General features: G+C 42.5%; 1 protein-coding gene across 12 annotated transcripts in view; it reads right to left on the bottom strand.

Annotated features, from left to right (window-relative positions):
• The window catches only part of ptprub (protein tyrosine phosphatase receptor type Ub), a 350,658-nt gene that overhangs the window by 181,140 nt on the left and 152,176 nt on the right, over window positions 1-17,342 (bottom strand). For all 12 annotated transcript variants that reach the window (XM_031793010.1, XM_031793031.1, XM_031792998.1 and 9 more), the window contains exon 3: window positions 3,586-3,857. In XM_031793010.1, the coding sequence (XP_031648870.1) occupies window positions 3,586-3,857 (272 nt within the window). The remainder of the gene's footprint in view (window positions 1-3,585; window positions 3,858-17,342) is intronic.

Below are 17,342 nucleotides of genomic sequence, written 5' to 3'. Positions count from 1 at the left end.
TTGGCCAATAGTACCGATGGCAAAGGCAGATTAGCCACTCGTCGACCAGATCCTCACAAAGCACCCCGATCTCCTTCCACGATACCTCCGTCTCTTTCTCTCTGCGAATGACGTGGATGAGGGCCTGTTCCGGTGTCTGGAGTAAATCCCTCTTGTCCGCCTCATTAAAGAAAAATGATTTGTCCTCTTCAAGGTGAGTCATCGCTGTTCTGATGTCCAGAAGCTCTTTTCGGGCATAGGAGATGGTAGCAGCAACATTATGTACAAGATCATTTACAAACAATGTGAAAAAAACAAAAAAATAGCACGGTTAAGAGCCCATAAATTGGAATCCATACCCTCTGGCGCCATTCTGAGTGGCGCAGGAGGGGATGGCTGGCTAGAGGGATAAACCAATTAGGCTAGTAATTTAACAATTTTATTAGTATTTACAGATGGCATAAAAGTTTGTTTTTAAGGCACATAAAAGTTCACATGTTCCAGAAGGCATTTCTGCAACAAAAAAAAACATTTTGATAAAGTCAAAAATGTACGCTCAAATGGCTCTCCTGTGAAGTAGTGATGCGCGACATACACCTAGTTTCCTGAAACGAGGCACATATCATACTAGTTCCAGATTTACATTTACTATGTTACTTCTAGCCTAAGAGACCAGGCTGTCAGAAAAGGTCTGCAACTTGAGACAGTATTTGTCACACTGAAAAAGAAGACGAGGGGGAGCACAGTGAGAGAAAACACACCATGGGAGAGAAGGGAAAATTGTGAAGAGAGGGAAGAAGCTGAGGGAGAGCACAGCTCCAGATCTAGTTGGCAGACTTCGTGGGCCGATAACATCTTTAATATTTGATAACAAGGTTCCAGCTATCGCAGACACCTCCACCAATAAGAGGAAGAAATATATGGCTGAGCACAGCAGATGGGAAGGATCTCAAATCAAATATATTCTAAAATGATCTCCTACTCTCTGTCTTCCATTTTCCACTTGCCCCACCCAACCCTCTCTTGATGTTAGGGGACACAACAGAAACAGGAGGAGTGGCATAGCACCTATCACCAGAGTGATATAAATATCAAAGGTCTCAGGTTAGGCAACAAAAATGGTGAGATATACAATAGATAGAAACATGAAGCTTTCAAAAAGTCGTGAACAAGGAAAAGGAAAGCAGGGAGGGAATTGTATTGCAGATAGATTACTAGGCTGACAAATGATTAGGGAGAATTTATGTGGCTTTTGAGTATGTTAATCTACTATCGTTGGCTCTGTTGATTTACAGAGAATGGAACAGACTTTCTTTTTTTATTACATTCCACGCTTTTAGACAATATTTTATTTTACAGACAAACATTGAGAATGTGTGCTATAAAACAGCTCTCTTTCCTCCTACGTTCAAGGATCATGATTAAATCAACAGCCCCTGAGAATATGTAATTGTCATAAAGTTACTGGGATTTGTTTTAGTCTTTAATCCAGTCATTACAAATATCTATTTTTAATCAACTACAGTGTTGTGATAGCAGCATCGAAGGGAAAGTAAATCTAGGAATGCCTTGACAGATTTAAGGCAGTGATATTTTAAGACTTCATAGGTTTATAATACGGTCAATTTGCTGTGCACTGGGTTTACTGGCATGATAGGCATGACCCAGGAACATTATTCTCTCAATCCATTCTTCAAGAATAGACCCTGACTCTCTGGCGACAGAGCAAATCTGATGACCTATCACTTCAAATCCAAAGAGATTCCATCCAGCTTGCTGCAGGGCTCCTGTAACCAAAGTCAGTTAATATTTAAAGTGACACGGGTTGCAGCTAACATGCTTTAAAGCTAAAAGCTCCTTGGCGAATACAGAGAGTGAGAGAGGCGTGCTGGGTCAGATCGAGTCATGTTCAACTCCACTCCGCTTGACTCTCTCCAGCATTGTTTGTAGTTTATTTATCCGTTTTCATCGGCATGACTGCTGATGTTACTGCAGAAAGGGGCCATCATTATTTTTCTGCAGAGAAGGGACTCAAAAGCAGAAAAACACTGTTTTAGTGTTTCATTTGAGATGTATTTCTTCACTGCTGCTACACTATACTTGTCATGGTCAGACATACGTTTCATGTACCGATCAGTTCATTAATTAAAACAATTTGCCAAAAACTAGAAGATTGATTATTCTGGATAAATAACATCACAGTATCGTCATTTTGAGATGGATGATCGCAGCCTACAGTTGAAACTGTTTCTTAACAGGTTGTTGCTGCAACCAGTCATTCAGACTCATCCTCCTCATCTGCCCATTATTCCTTCCTTCTCCTAAGTGATGCCTCTCCTCGGTAGCCCTGGTGTGATGCTAACTCACACATGAGCCATCACTGGGCTCCTTAAGAAGCTGTGAAGCAGCATGCACCAAGACAGAGGGCAGAGAGGAGGACACAGAGTTAGAATTAGAAGGAAGAGGAGTGTTGCAAAGGAAGCCAATTAAGACACATCAAAAATAGGCCAGAGGAATGCTGTTCACCCCTGGTGTTTCTGCTATAGGAAACTGCCATGGCCACATTAATGGTCGTTAATGACGAACTGCTCTGCTAAAGAGAGCATTGATGTGAGAGCTGGTCTGAGGGTGGTGTGATTAGCTTGCAATCCTCTCACGTAGTGATATGAGATGACTTTGCGTTTGTCAGATATTGTCAAAGTCAGTTTTCACCTGGCCCCCTACCCACCGACACGCTTTGACACCTTTGTGTGTTGTGTTGTGTGTGTCGAGCTTAAATACCCCTCATTGTCAGGCCATACAGTGATAATTCCACAGTGTCATCCTACCTTTGGCACATGTTTGTACAAAGCTGGACTATTATTTACACTTGAAGGTCAGATCCTGCAGAACCGCATGGAAGTTAATTAAGTCGAAGGGAATGACAGTTCTCAAAACATCACACACTACTCACCTTAATTGCATTTTGACAGCTCCGCAGAGTTTGCAGAACATATAAATGTAATTTGTGGCCCGGTCGCGCCAATCCGGAGACCAATAGAAAGCGCCCAGGTACCCACAGTGGCTGCCAATCAATTTGGGTCTGAGTGGGTAATGACATGCCACTGATTGAGTGAAGTTGTGTTGTGTATTCTAATGGCTGTTGTACAGTTAGCAGAGACAGTCTCAGTAGGTTAAACCGTAACAAGCCTGGCCACAGAGAAACCAGTTAGGGCCTTTTAGCACTAACCTAGCCTACATTTACCAAGGGAGCAATGATATTAAACTGAGCTAGCTTTGCATGTGATTAACAACAAGGTCTCCCTGTGGCGTATTCTCACTGTTGGAGAACAGTGAAGATAACACATACAGTCCTGGATGATCAGGCTTAGCTATTGGCTGGTTACCCTTATGCTGTATATGTGTCTGAATAACTAACACCTTCACTAGGTCTTAAATAAAGCCTTATACGGATTGCATTAACATCATACATGAAGTCAATGGGATCAGAATGAGCCTGTTCGATTCTAGCCACTACTATTGTATAACTGACACAGTGGAAAAATTTAAGCATGCTGCATAACGACTGAAAGTAGCAGTGAAGTGATGCCACTGCGAGGGATTTACCTGGTACTCATTGGGCCAGAAGGTGCTGACAGCCAGCTCCACTTGGTGCCACTGTCGTCCGTGGGATCCCGACGTGTTCCATACTGGGCTACCCAGCGGGCCGCCGTTGACCCGAACGTACGCCCGCAGTGCCCCTGGACTGTGGCCATCGCGGCTGTACAGGAAGTAGCTGAACTGGACGCAGTGTGTGTCGTTTTCACTCAGCGTCTGCAGCAGGAGCTGGGCACGATGCCCTGCAGCATGCTGGGAAGAGTTCACCAGCATATAGGAACCTGGAGGGATGAGACAGAAACAAGGGTAATGTCACACAAGGGTCAGAGATAATGCATGCTGTAATGCCATGACCCCGACCTCAGCGACAAGAAGAAAAAAACGTTTTTGCATTTTTGCATTTGTGTAAACATCATATCCTGTTAACAATAACCTGAAAAAGCATATATCACGGTTATGAGAAACCTCAATAAGATGCCTGGGATATGCTGATCTTAGACAGGATACTGCTGCTTTTAAACATCTTGTCCCATTTACTGTTGTTTTTTGCAGGCTAAGTTTTGCATATAATGGGTATTGTATCATCTAATTGTCAAACAAACTGAAAATGTGTATGGTTGAGAATGATGAGGCAAAAGGAATGGCAAATAAGTCTGGCTGCACAACTGATTGGCAAACTTATTTCAAATTGAGAAATCATGTGACTAAACTGAATAAAAAGAAGAAACTACTGTATGAAACTAAGATAAATTAAATAAGAATTATTGTAAAAAGCTTTGGAGCACTTTTAATGAAATTCTGGGGAAAAAGGCAAACTCAGCTCCATCATTCATTGAAACAGACTGCTCATTCATCACAAAACCAACTGATACTGCATGGTCGGAACTAGAAGCACAAGCATTTTGCTACACTCGCATTAACATCTGCTAACCATGTGTATGTGACAAATAAAATTGGAATTTGAAAGTACTTAGCAAATTTAGGCATAACATGCCGGCAACAAATGCTGACACTACACATATAAATTGACCAAATTATAAAAGACAAGCATTGTAATTTTTAATTCTATAAAGTGAGTGTGGAAGAGGTGAAAAAACTATTGTTGTCTATCAACAATGACAAGCCACCGGGGTCTGACAGCATGGATGGAAAAAACTCAAATGACTGCAACACTTAACAAAGAGTTGCAGTTAGTTTCAGAGTGGGTGGCAAGGAATAAGTTAGTCCTAAATATTTCTAAAACGAAAAGTATTGGGACAAATCATTCACTAAACCCTAAACCTTGACTAAATATGTAATAAATTATGTAGAAATTGAGCAAGTTGAGGTGACTAAACTGCTTGGAGTTACCCTGGATTGTAAACTGTCATGGTCAAAACATATTGATACAACAGTATCTAAGATGGGGAGAAGTATGTCTATGACAAGGCGCTGCTCTACCTTCTTGACATCACTGTCAACAATGCAGGTCCTACAGACCGTAGTTTTGTCACAACCTAGACTAGTGTTCAGTCGTGTGGTCAGGTGCCACAAAAAAAGGACTTGTGAAAATTGCAATTGGTTCAGAACAGGGCAGCACAGCTGGCCCTTGGATGTACACAGAGAGCTAATATTAATGATATGCATGTCAATCTGATAAGATAATTATGTTCTTCAGGTACATCACCCAATTTAATTATATTATTCTCAGTCTGCAAACCAGAATTTGTAAGATCCTGGTCGAATGAAACAGACGGAGGCCCAGCTAAAATAGTCAAAAAGGTTTATTCACGGAACGTTCTAAAGTCAAGAATACAAAATAATTAATTTCATACTGACTCACGCCCACACATTCACACAGCCATACGCACACACACACAAACAGACGCACATACACACATACCCACACACACATGCACACAAACAGACGCACACACATGTCCTGCTACGCACACACTGTCTTTCTCACTACCCAGCCGACAGAGATAGTGACCTTGTCCTTGAGACGTACTCCCCGTTCTCTCCCAAATCTCTAGTCAGGTCGGCACCAAGCTCAGACAGTCTGTGTTTAAAATACCATAAAGACATATTATTTTACCCTAATTCTGACTAGGACTACACATTTATTGATTATGATTTTATACATTCTAATCAATTCCATACAATTATATGTTTCAGGGCGGAATATTCTAATCATTCAATTAACAGACAATTCTCACCTATCACAATCTCTCCTGGCTCAAAGTGGAGGGGAGATTGACTTCATCACTTCTTGTATTTATGAGAGGTATTGACATGGTGAATGCACTGAGCTGTCTGTTTGAACAACTGGCACACAGCTCAGACACCCATGCATACCCCACAAGACATGCCACCATTGGTCTCTTCACAGTCCCCATGTCCAGAAGGACTATGGAAGATGCACAGGACTAAATAGAGCCATGACTACATGTAACTCTATTCCACATCAAGTAACTCATGCAAGCAGTAAAATTAGATTTAAAAAACAGATAAAAAAAAAACCTTATGGAACAACGGGGACTGTGAAGCAACACGAACATAGGCGCAAACACACACACACACACACACACAACAGCATACGCACTATACACACACGTACACATGGCTTTTGGACTGTATATATGTGGTAGTGGTGGAGTAGTGTCCTGAGGGCACACAGTCTGAATGTATTGTAATGTTTTTAAAATTGTATAAAACGTCTTTCTTTTTGCTGGACCCCAGCAAAAATGCCTTGGCAGCAGCTAATGGGAATCCATAATTGATACAAATCACTTCAAAAAGTAGGCTACCTGCGCAGTTCTATCCACCATAATGACATAATAATGTAATGAACACGAGGGGAGACAGAGACCTGGTTTCAAGCGCAGGGCGCAGCAGGTGTTTATTGCAAAAGACAACAGGAGGAGGCAGGTAGCTGGGTCCAGGGGCAGGCAGTAGGTCATACACAGGGGGTCCAAAAAGGCAACAGTACAGGCAGGGAAAAGGCTAATAACGTAGTCCGGGAGATCAGGCAATAGGTAGATAACAGGAAATCCGATAGGCTGAAGTACAGGCAGGGAATAGGCAAAAGGCGTCGTTAGTGAGCAGGCAAAAACTATCATACACAGGAGGTGTAAATCACAGGTACAAACAGCGCTCCGAAAGACGTGTGTCACAAAACAAACAATACCTCACAGTGATGGGGTGGAAAGAACTGAACTAAATAGTGTGTGATAATGACATACAGGTGTGTGAACAGGTGATTAGAATTCAGGTGATTGGGATCTGGAGAGTGAGCTGCGTTCAGGGGATATATGTGTTTGAGGGTGTGTGTTAGAAGCAGACGTTACAAATAATTGATTTTGCTGATACTCCATACTGGACCGTATAGCCTACTGGCTACTTTCACCCAAAATGTAGACAACTTTCTGCTTATAATTTCCGACATTTAGTAAGCCATATTATAATTGACGACATTTGGTAGGCCATTTGTTTGTCAACTATAGTTAGATACATGCAGCTTCCTTGTGTCATAATTATTGTTGTCCCAGAATTCTAAATGCAATAGAGCTCACCAGAATAATGCCTTACATTGTTGATAGAATTAATAATAATCTATAGTAATCTATTTAAGACCTCTAAATTATTTTTTTAAATTAGGGACCTTGGAGAAAACGCAATAACTACAAAACAGTGGATATTGGTCCTGTGTAAAATGTCCAAATATCATTAGATTGACCAGTTTTAAGGAAAGAAAGGCTGAGAAAACAATTGAACAGGAATATGATAAGACTTCAGTTTGTCTTAGGTGCATATTTTCTGCAGTATACTGTCTACTTGCATGAATGTGTCAATGATAAGATATTACACACAAATTCACATTTTCTCAAGAGATGCTCAAAGAAAGACATATTTCTGTTCCCAACACAAAATTAACCTTTGTTGTATCATTTTACTGCAATAAATGCATAATTCTGCAGGAGTTAATATTATATTATGCTACATGTGAGAGGATATGGGCCTACAGTCAGTGTCCATATTTCAGTTCCCATATGAACATAACTTAGGAATATTCTGTTTATTCATGCTGGTTACAGGGATACTCGTGAGCAGGATACGAAAGGTGAATGTAGACAGCTTATCCCGAATAAGACCTTAAGTGGGATATAAGCTACTATCCGGCATGTAAACGTAGTTTTCTTGGCTTGAGTAAACAGTTTGAGTGGGCTTTAAAGCCAGTGTTTTCACTGGAGTGTACATATATGCACTGAGATACAAGTTCACAGGGGGAGATGCCTGTGGCAAGCCTTTTTCAATGGGGAAGAGATAGAGGGGGGGGAACATTTCTTGATTTTCTAAATACAGTAGTATATCGCACAAGGTTGAAAAGTAATGTTTCACCAAGAGAAAGTGAGGAGAAAGTTAGGTGTTTTTAAAGAATATGGATGTGCAAACACACTGATGCACGCACACACACACACACACACACACAGACAGGCATTTAATCAGCCTGCTATGGCCATTTGAAATAAAGGGACGACTAGTCTAGCAGTCTAGATATTTACAGCAGCAAGGTGAGGCTGAGGTTGGTGAGGCTAATTACTGATGAAACATGAGTCCACTAAGACCCAGAACTCAAACCCCAAAGCCCCTTGTAATTAGGACAACACAACCTTCTCCCCCCTCACCTAGCATCTGTCCTCCATCAAGTCTGTCCCCACAAATGTGATTACAACAACAATGCCAGGAGACCTTCCTGTTTACCAACATAATCAAGGTTGTTGTCTTTGTTCTCGAAGGTCTCTGTTTTTCAATTCAGAATTGTATTGGACTCTGCGAGCTACCAAACAGAATCTGCAGCCTTGGCGGAGCTAGGCCTTACAGAGAAGTCGACTCTTATCTAAAGGCAAAGAGAATGTGAATGTTAATCGTAGACAGCCAAAGAGAGAATTGTTTAACTAATGTCTTCATGAAAGGCAAATAACATTAACAAATAGTCTGCAATGAAGTGAGGTAAATCTGACACAAAATTCCACGCAAGAAGCTATTACTTTCGAAGCCACATTTATTTGAGCCATGAGCTTACGACAACAGTCAACGTTTTGGTGGGATATGAGTAGAGTCCTTATTGCCCCAATTCAGACTACTGTGTACCGCAATAAACAATTTTCTGCATTATTCAAGTTCACATCTTACTCTTAGACAGTCTGCCTTACAGCCAAATCAAAATCAATGTTATTTGTTACATGCGCCGAATACAGTGGAATGCTTACTTACAAGCCAACAATGCAGTTTTAAGAAAATACCAACAACAACAAAAAAGTAAGAGATAAGAATAACACATAATTAAAGAGCAGCAATAAATAACAATAGTGGGGTTACATACAGGGGGTACCGGTACAGAGTCAACGTCAATGGGCAGGGGCACCGGTGTCGAGGTAATTGAGGGGGGTCAATGCAAATAGTCTGGGTAGCCATTTCATTAACTGTTCAGGAGACTTATGGCTTGGGGGTCGAAGCATCTTGGATCTAGACTTGGTGCTCCAAGCTGACCAAGACACTTGCCAGTTGGTCAGCATATGCTTGGAGTACACGTCCTGGTAATCCGTCTGGATTAAGGTATTACTCACATCGGCTGCGGAGCGCGTGATCATACAATAGTAATGGAACAGCTGATGCTCTCATGCATGTTTCAGTGTTACTTGCCTCGAAGCAAGAATAGAAGCAATTTAGCTTGTCTGGTAGGCCCGTGTCACTGGGCAGCTCTAGGCTGCGTTTCCCTTTGTAGTCTGTAATAGTTTGCAAGCGCTGCCACATCCGACGAGCGTCGGAGCCAGTGTAGTAGGATTCAATCTTAGTCCTGTATTGACATTATGCCTGTTTAATGCATCATCAGAGGGCATAGCGGAATTTATTATAAGCTTCTGGTTTAGTGTCTCGCTCCTTGAAAGCGGAAGTTCTACCCTTTAGCTCAGTGTGAATGTTGTCTGTAATCTATGACTTCTTATTGATTAGGCCAGTGACTGATGTGGTGTACTCCTCAATACCATCGGAAGAATCCCAAAACATATTCTGTGCTAGCAAAGCACTCCTGATTAAATTTTTGCTTGTATGCAGGAATCAGGAGGATAGAATTATGGTCAGATTTGCCAAATGGAGGGCGAGGGAGAGCTTTGTACGAATGTCTGTATGTGGAGTAAAGGTGGTGTAGAATTTATTTTCCTCTGGTTGCAACTCTGGTCCCCGGCACTAGGAGCACCGCCTCTGGATGGGCATTTTCCTGTTTGCTTATGGAGGTATACAGCTCATTGAGCTCAGTTTTAGTGCCAGCATCGGTCTGTGATGGAAGGTAGACAGCTACGAAAAATACAGATGAAAACTCTCTAGGTAGATAGTGTGGTCTACAGCTTATCATCTATACATATGGGTGGATGTCTGTTGTTCTCCAAACACAGTTTCTTCAGTTTTTTAACCTACACTGCTAAAAAATAAGACATCAAAACGTAAGGAACACTTCAGTGAGTGTGGGGTTTTCCTTTCTTCCAGTATTTGTATTTGTTTTTATTAAGGATCCCCAAGGCAGCAGCTACTCTTCCTGGGGTCCAGCAACAATACATGACATCACTTTTCACAACACATTAAGTGTGTTCCTTCAGGCCACTTCTCTACTATCACATATTGTATCTACAATTAAGCAAAATCCATGTGTACATGTGTGTAGAATGCGTGTCTTATTATGTGAATGTGCCGGTGTGTGGGTCTCATTACAGCTGTTTAACAATGTGCATTTTTATGTGTTTACATTTTTTTTATACTGCTTGCATCAGTAACCTGATATTGAATAGAGTTCCATGTAGCCATGGCTCTAGTATGTAGTACTGTGTACCACCCATAGTCTGTTCTTTACTTGGGATTGTGAAGAGACCTTTGGTGGCATGTCTTGTGAGGTATGCATGGGTGTCAGAGTTGTGTGCTTGTACCTTAAACAGACACCTTGTGCGTCCAGCACGTCAACACTTCTTACAAAAACAAGTAGTGATGAAGTCAATCTCTCCTCCACTTTGGGCCATGAGAGGTTTACATGCATTTAATTGATATTTATAAACTGGGTGGTTCGAGCCCTGAATGCTGATTGGCTATCAGCCATGGTATTTCAGACCATATACTATTGGTATGACAAAACATGTATTTTTACTGCTCTAATTACTTTGGTAACCAGTAAAGAGGGAAAGAGGGAGGACAGCGAGGGAAGAGAGGATAGGGCCGGAGGGCGAGTTACACACGTGACTCTCAGACATATACCACACCTCCTCGTGCCTTATTGCTTAAATATGCCCCACAAAGAGAGACATCTTTTGTAAGCCCTCTCCAGTAACTCAGTGAATATGAAGTGTATTACAAAACCTGATTGAGTGATCCTATACTACATTATTCCACTGCATTACCAAATAAGAAAAAACATACAGTCCAGTTACTTCTTGACATGCAGATGTGAGAAACCACTGGCCAATGGCCAGTAATCTTTCTTCCCTTGGTTTAGTTTCCAAAAAAGATCTATTATAAGAAGTGACAGATCTGACCCCCCCTTGGCCACCTATGTTAGAGGGGTAGAGAGGGGTGGTGTGGCCACATATCTAATGTCACGTATACTCTCTCTCCGGCCTCTAGGTCATCAGGCTGCCGACTATCCCCCACACCTGTCACCATCGTCAAGCGCACCAGCGCGTCATGACACTCACCTGGACTGCATCACCTCCTTGACTATCTTCCCTATATCTGTCACTCTACCTGGTTCTTTCCTCAGGTGTTATTGACTCTGTTTAATGACGGTGCTTTGTTTGTCTTTCATGTTTATTGTTTATTTTATTTATTAAAACACTCACTTCCTGTACTTGCGTCCCGACTCTCAGCATACTCATTACATCTAAAGGCCCGAGAGTGGTCTAGTACAACCAAAATCTCCTCCTCTCCTTTCTGTTGTCTCTGCAAGTTAATGTTATGTAGGGACACGTATTGTTCTCCATTTTATATGGTTGCCTTTGACCCTCCCTTGACGATGGGGAGGTGTTGAATATGCAATGAGAGAGTTGGAGGTATCAAATATGCAAAGACAAATGTATGCGATACAAAGAAATTCAGTTCAACTTAATTCAGCAAAAAAATAAAAATAAACTTTTGTCACCACTATAACAGGCTCATTCAATCAAACTCTCAACAAACCTTCTACAAACACTCAAACAGTTAACTATTGGCACTATTGTCCCGGTAGCTGTCATATTTATTAAATCCTCTTAAAAGGAGTCTCGAAACATATGAGTTGGAAGACGCAAGGTTCAACTTTTAGTCAATTTGTCACTGTGTCATCTCTGACTGTGGTGAGATATTTTGGGAGGTGGTGGGCGAGCCCATCTCTCAGCCATGGCACTTTGCCTGACACTCTCCACCGTGCCCGTCTGTTTCAGGGGGGACATGAAAGTGAATGCACAGCTTGCCGGCAGGACTACAAGTACAAGAACAGCAAGATTGAGAGAATGGAGAAATAATGATGGAAGGGAGGAATGTGCAGTCCACTGTCTCAACTGATGCACAATGTTCCTTGATTCTCATTGAGTTAAAGCACTGGCAACATGTGCTGCATGTGTAGCTCATTCAGAAAGGTTGATGGACACGGACATACAACATGTACTGACCTCGCTTCAAGATGTTGCAAAGGTCTAAGGATTGACCCTGGGGGGACTGTGAAATATGACAACTTTAGAAAACGGGAATGCTTCAGTGATGGACATGCTGTTCAACTCTAACCTTGAGCTCTATCCATTTACTTTGAAATCCTATCACACGGCGTGAAGAATTTCTTTAGAAGTAGCGAGTTACTTGGAACTCTTGACAGGGTGATGGCGCCGACAGAGATGGTCGCCTCACTTCAGGTCCTTAGGAAACTATGCAGTAATTTGTTTTTATGTATTGTTTATTACATTGTTAGCACAGAAAATCTCAAGTGTTATTACATACAGCCGGGAAGAACTATTGGAAATAAAAGTGGATAAAATAAATAAAAGACTAGGAATATGACTTTCCCGAAGTGGATCCTTTGTTCGGACCTCCACCCTGGACATGGGATCTTTTCCCAGAGGCCAACCCAAAACAACGCAGTCACCGCAGGATTTTGCTGCAGTTTCTTAACGCATCGCGGTAAGAAGAAGGGCGGGGGTGTATGCCTTATGATTAAAAACTCATGGTGTAATCATAACAACATACAGGAACTCAAGTAATTTTGTTCACCTGACCTAGAATTCCTTACAATCAAATAATCGACCGCATTATATTTAAAGATAATTAAAGAATTATTTTTCACAGCCGTGTATACCCCCAAAGCAGATACCTCGACAGCCCTGAAAGAACTTCACAGGACTCTATGTAAACTGGAAACCATATATCCTGAGGCTGCATTTATTGTAGCTGGGGATTTCAACTAAGCTTATCTGAGAACAATGCTTCCTAAATTCTATCAGCACATCGAATGCGTGACACGAGCTGGTAACATTCTGGACCATTGCAAATCAAACTTCCGCGAAGCATACAAAGCCCTGCCCCTCCCTCCCTTTGGCAAATCTGACCATGACTCAATTTTGTTGCTCCCAGCCTATAGACAGAAACTAAAACAGGAAACACCCATGCTCAGGTCTATCCAACGCTGGTCTAACCAATTGGATTCATCACTTCAAGATTGCTTCAATCACGTGGACTGGGATATGTTCCGGGTAGCCTCAGACAATAACATCGATGCATATGTGACCGAGTTACATATGCATCGACCGAGTCTATGTGACCGAGTTTATTAGCAAGTGTGTCAGTGATGTTGTACCCACTGTGAGTATTAAAACCTTCCCTAACCAGAAACCGTGGATTGATGGCAGCATTCGCACAAAACTGATAGCGTGAACTACCGCTTTTAATCATAGCAAGGCGACTGGAAACATGACCAAATACAAACAGTGTAGCTATTCCCTCCACCAGGCAATCAAACAGCAAAGTATCAGTATAGAGACAAAGTAGAGTCGCAATTCAATGGCTCAAACATGAGACGAATGTGGCAGGGTCTACAGTCAATCACAGATTACAAAAAGAAAACCAGCTCTGTCGTGGACATCAACGGCTTTCTCCCAGACAAATTAAACAACTTCTTTGCCCGCTTTGAGAACAATACAGTGCCACAGACACGGCCAGCTACCAAAGCCTATGGGCTCTCCTTCACCGTGGCCAACATGAGTAAAACATTTAAACGTGTTAACCCTCGCAAGGCTGCCGGCCCAGATGTCATTCCTAGCTGCATCCTCAGAGCATGCGCAGACCAGCTGGGTGGTGTGTTTACGGACCGTGGCCTACAGCAGGTCAGCCACCAGGGGGAGACTCGTCGAGGCCTGGTGCTAGATGGAGACTACATCACGAGGCAATGGCTCCCTCTGCTGGACGTGACAGGTCTCGACGGACTCTCGGCCAGGACTAATTGGGGCTGATTGTGGTTGGTGAGTAATCAAGGGCTGATTGCTCACCAGCTGTATGAGTCCCATAAAGCTGCCAGAAGGGCAGCACACAAGGAGAGGGACCGCGGGAAGAAAGGTGACTTCAGTATAGTTGGAGACGGTGCCCAAGCTAAAAGGAGGGAGTTCAGTTTTTGTGCACGACAGGATACAGCAAGACCCGGAGTCCAGAAGACAGTATCCTGGAGAGGGTCTCATGGGGGAGACCTAACCTTTTATTATGATTTATTATTTAAATAAACACCTTTGAAACTGAGCTAATCCTACTCTGATCTGTGTAAACGTCTTGACCAAACCAACAGCTCGGGGGTTTGAACTTGCAACCTTCCGGTTACTAGTCCAATGCTCTAACCACTAGGCTACCCTGCTGTGCCCACATGCTTCAAGATGGCCCCAATTGTTCCTGTTCCCAAGAAAGTTAAGGTAACTGAACTAAATGACTATCGCCCCATAGCACTCACTTCTGTCATCATGAAGTGCTTTGAGAGCGTAGTCAAGGATCAAATCACCTCTACCTTACCTGATACCCTAGACCCAATCCAATTTGCATATCACCCCAATAGGTCCACAGACGACGTAATTGCCATCAAATTGCACACTGCCCTATACCATCTGGACAAGAAGAATACAGTGGCTTGCAAAATTATTCAGCCCCATTTTTCCTATTTTGTTGCCTTACAACCTGGAATTAAAATAGATTTTTGGGGGGTTTGTATCACTTGATTTACACAACATGCCTACCACTTCAAACAGCAAAATATTTTTTATTGTGAAACAAACAAGAAATAACACAAAAAAACAGAACTTGAGCGTGCATAACTATTCACACCCCCAAAGTCAATACTTTGTAGAGCCACCTTTTGCAGCAATTACAGCTGAAAGTCTTGTCACATCTAGTCACTGTCTTTTTCCCATTCTTCAAGGCAAAACTGCTCCAGCTCCTTCAAGTTGGATGGGTTCCGCTGGTGTACAGCAATCTTTAAGTCATACTACAGATTCTCAATTGGATTGAGGTCTGGGATTTGACTAGGCAAGATACTTAAATGTTTCCCCTTAAACCACAGTGTTGCTTAGGAGTATGTTTAGGTTCATTGTCCTGCTGGAAGGTGAACCTCAGTCCCAGCCTCAAATCTCTGGAGGACTGAAAGAGGTTTTCCTCAAAAATGTCCCTATTTAGCTCCATCCATCATTCCTTAAATTCTGACCAGTTTCTCAGTCCCTGCCAATGAAAAACATCCCCACAGCATGATACTGCCACCACCATGTTTCACTGTGGGGATGGTGTTCTCTAGGTCATGAGAGGTGTTGAGTTTGCGCCATACATAGCGTTTTCCTTGATGGCCAAAAAGCTACATTTATTCTCATCTGACCAGAGTACCTTCTTCCATATGTTTGGGGAGTCCCCCACATGCCTTTAGGCGAACAGCAAACGTGTTTGCTTATTTATTTCTTTAAGCAATGGCTTTTTTTCTGGCCAATCTACCGTAAAGCCCAACTCTGTGGAGTGTATGGCCTAAAGTGGTCCTATGGACAGATACTCCAATTTCCGCTGTGGAGCTTTGCAGTTCCTTCAGGGTTATCTTTGGACTCTTTGTTGCCTCTCTGATTAATGCCCTCCTTGCCTGGTCCGTGAGTATAGGTGTGTTTGTTGTGGTGCAATAGTCTTTCCATTTTTTTAAATGAATTTAATGGTGCTCCGTGGGATGGTCAAAGTTTCTGATATTTTTTTATAACCCAACCCTGAAATGCACTTCTCCACAACTTTGTCCCTGACCTGTTTGGAGAGCACCTTGGTCTTCATGGTGCCGCTTGCTTAATGGTGCTGCAGATTCTGGGGCCTTTCAGAACAGGTGTATATATACTGAGATCATGTGACACTTCGATTGCAATAAGGTGGACTTTATTAAACTAATTATGTGACTTCTGAAGGTTGCGCCAGATCTTATTTAGGGGCATCATAGCAAAGAGGGTGAATACATATGCAAACACCAATTTTCCATTGCCTTTAAATTGTTTAACTTGTGTCAAACACTTCAGGTAGCCTTCCAAAAGCTTCCCACTGTCACTACTTCCGCCGAAGTTGGCGCTGCCTGTTCGGACGGTGCTCGACGGTCGTCGTCACCATCCTACTAGCTGCCATCGATCCCTTTTTCGTTTGTCTGTTTGTTTTGTCTTATTAGTTTCACCTGTGTTTCTGTTGTTTGGTTTAATTTGCTTCCCTATATTTAGTAGGTAGACCCGCCCTTGTTTTGTGCGGGATTGTCTTTATGTTACGTGTGTGCATTTTAGGTAGTGGTGGATTTTCTTTCCTTTAACTTGGCACCCTGTGATTTTTGGGTTGTCTCGTTGAATTTGATGGGCTTATTATTTTGTTGTGCCTTAGTAAAGCACATAACCTCAGTGGAACTCACTCTGCGTCTGATTCCTGCACCCACCTAGTCCCGCGTGACACCCACAATAAATTGGGTGAATTTTGGCCCATACCTCCTGACAGAGTTGGTGTAACTGAGTCAGGTTTTATGGCCTCCTTCCTCACACATACTTTTTCAGTTCTGCCTCACACATTTTCTATGGGAATCCAATAATTAAGCCATTTTGCCACAACTTTGGAAGTATGCTTGGGGTCATTGTCCATTTGGAAGACCCATTTGCGATCAAGCTGATGTCTTGAAATGTTGCTTCAATATATCCACACAATTTTCTTCCCTCGTGAAGCCATCAATTTTGTGAAGTGCACCAGTCCCTCCTGCAGCAAAGCACCCCCACAACATGATGCTGCCACCCCCATGCTTCACGGTTGGGATGGTGTTCTTCGGCTTGCAAGACTCTCCCTTTTTCCTCCAAACATAATGATGGTCATTACGGCCAAACAGTTCTATATGTTCTTTGTCCCCATGTGCAGTCGCAAACCATAGTCTGGCTATTTTTTGGGTGAGTTTGGAGCAGTGGCTTCTTCCTTGCTGAGCGGCCTTTCAAGTTACGTCGATATAGGACTCATTTTACTGTGGATATAGATACTTTTGTAGCCGTTTCCTCCAGCATCTTCACAAGGTCCTTTGATGTTGTTCTGGGATTGATTTGCACTTTTCGCACCAAAGTACGTTCATCTCTAAACAGACAGAACACTTCTTCCTGAGCAGTATGACGGCTGCGTGGTCCCATGGTGTTTATAGTTGAGTACTATGTTTGTACAGATGAGCGTGGTACCTTCAGGTGTTTGTAAATTGCTCCCAAGAATGAACCAGA

This window comes from Oncorhynchus kisutch, linkage group LG2 (genome assembly GCF_002021735.2).
Source record: "Oncorhynchus kisutch isolate 150728-3 linkage group LG2, Okis_V2, whole genome shotgun sequence".
NCBI lineage: Eukaryota > Metazoa > Chordata > Actinopteri > Salmoniformes > Salmonidae > Oncorhynchus > Oncorhynchus kisutch.
Note: the sequence above shows the minus strand (reverse complement) of the source record. Positions and strands in the feature narration are given on the sequence as shown.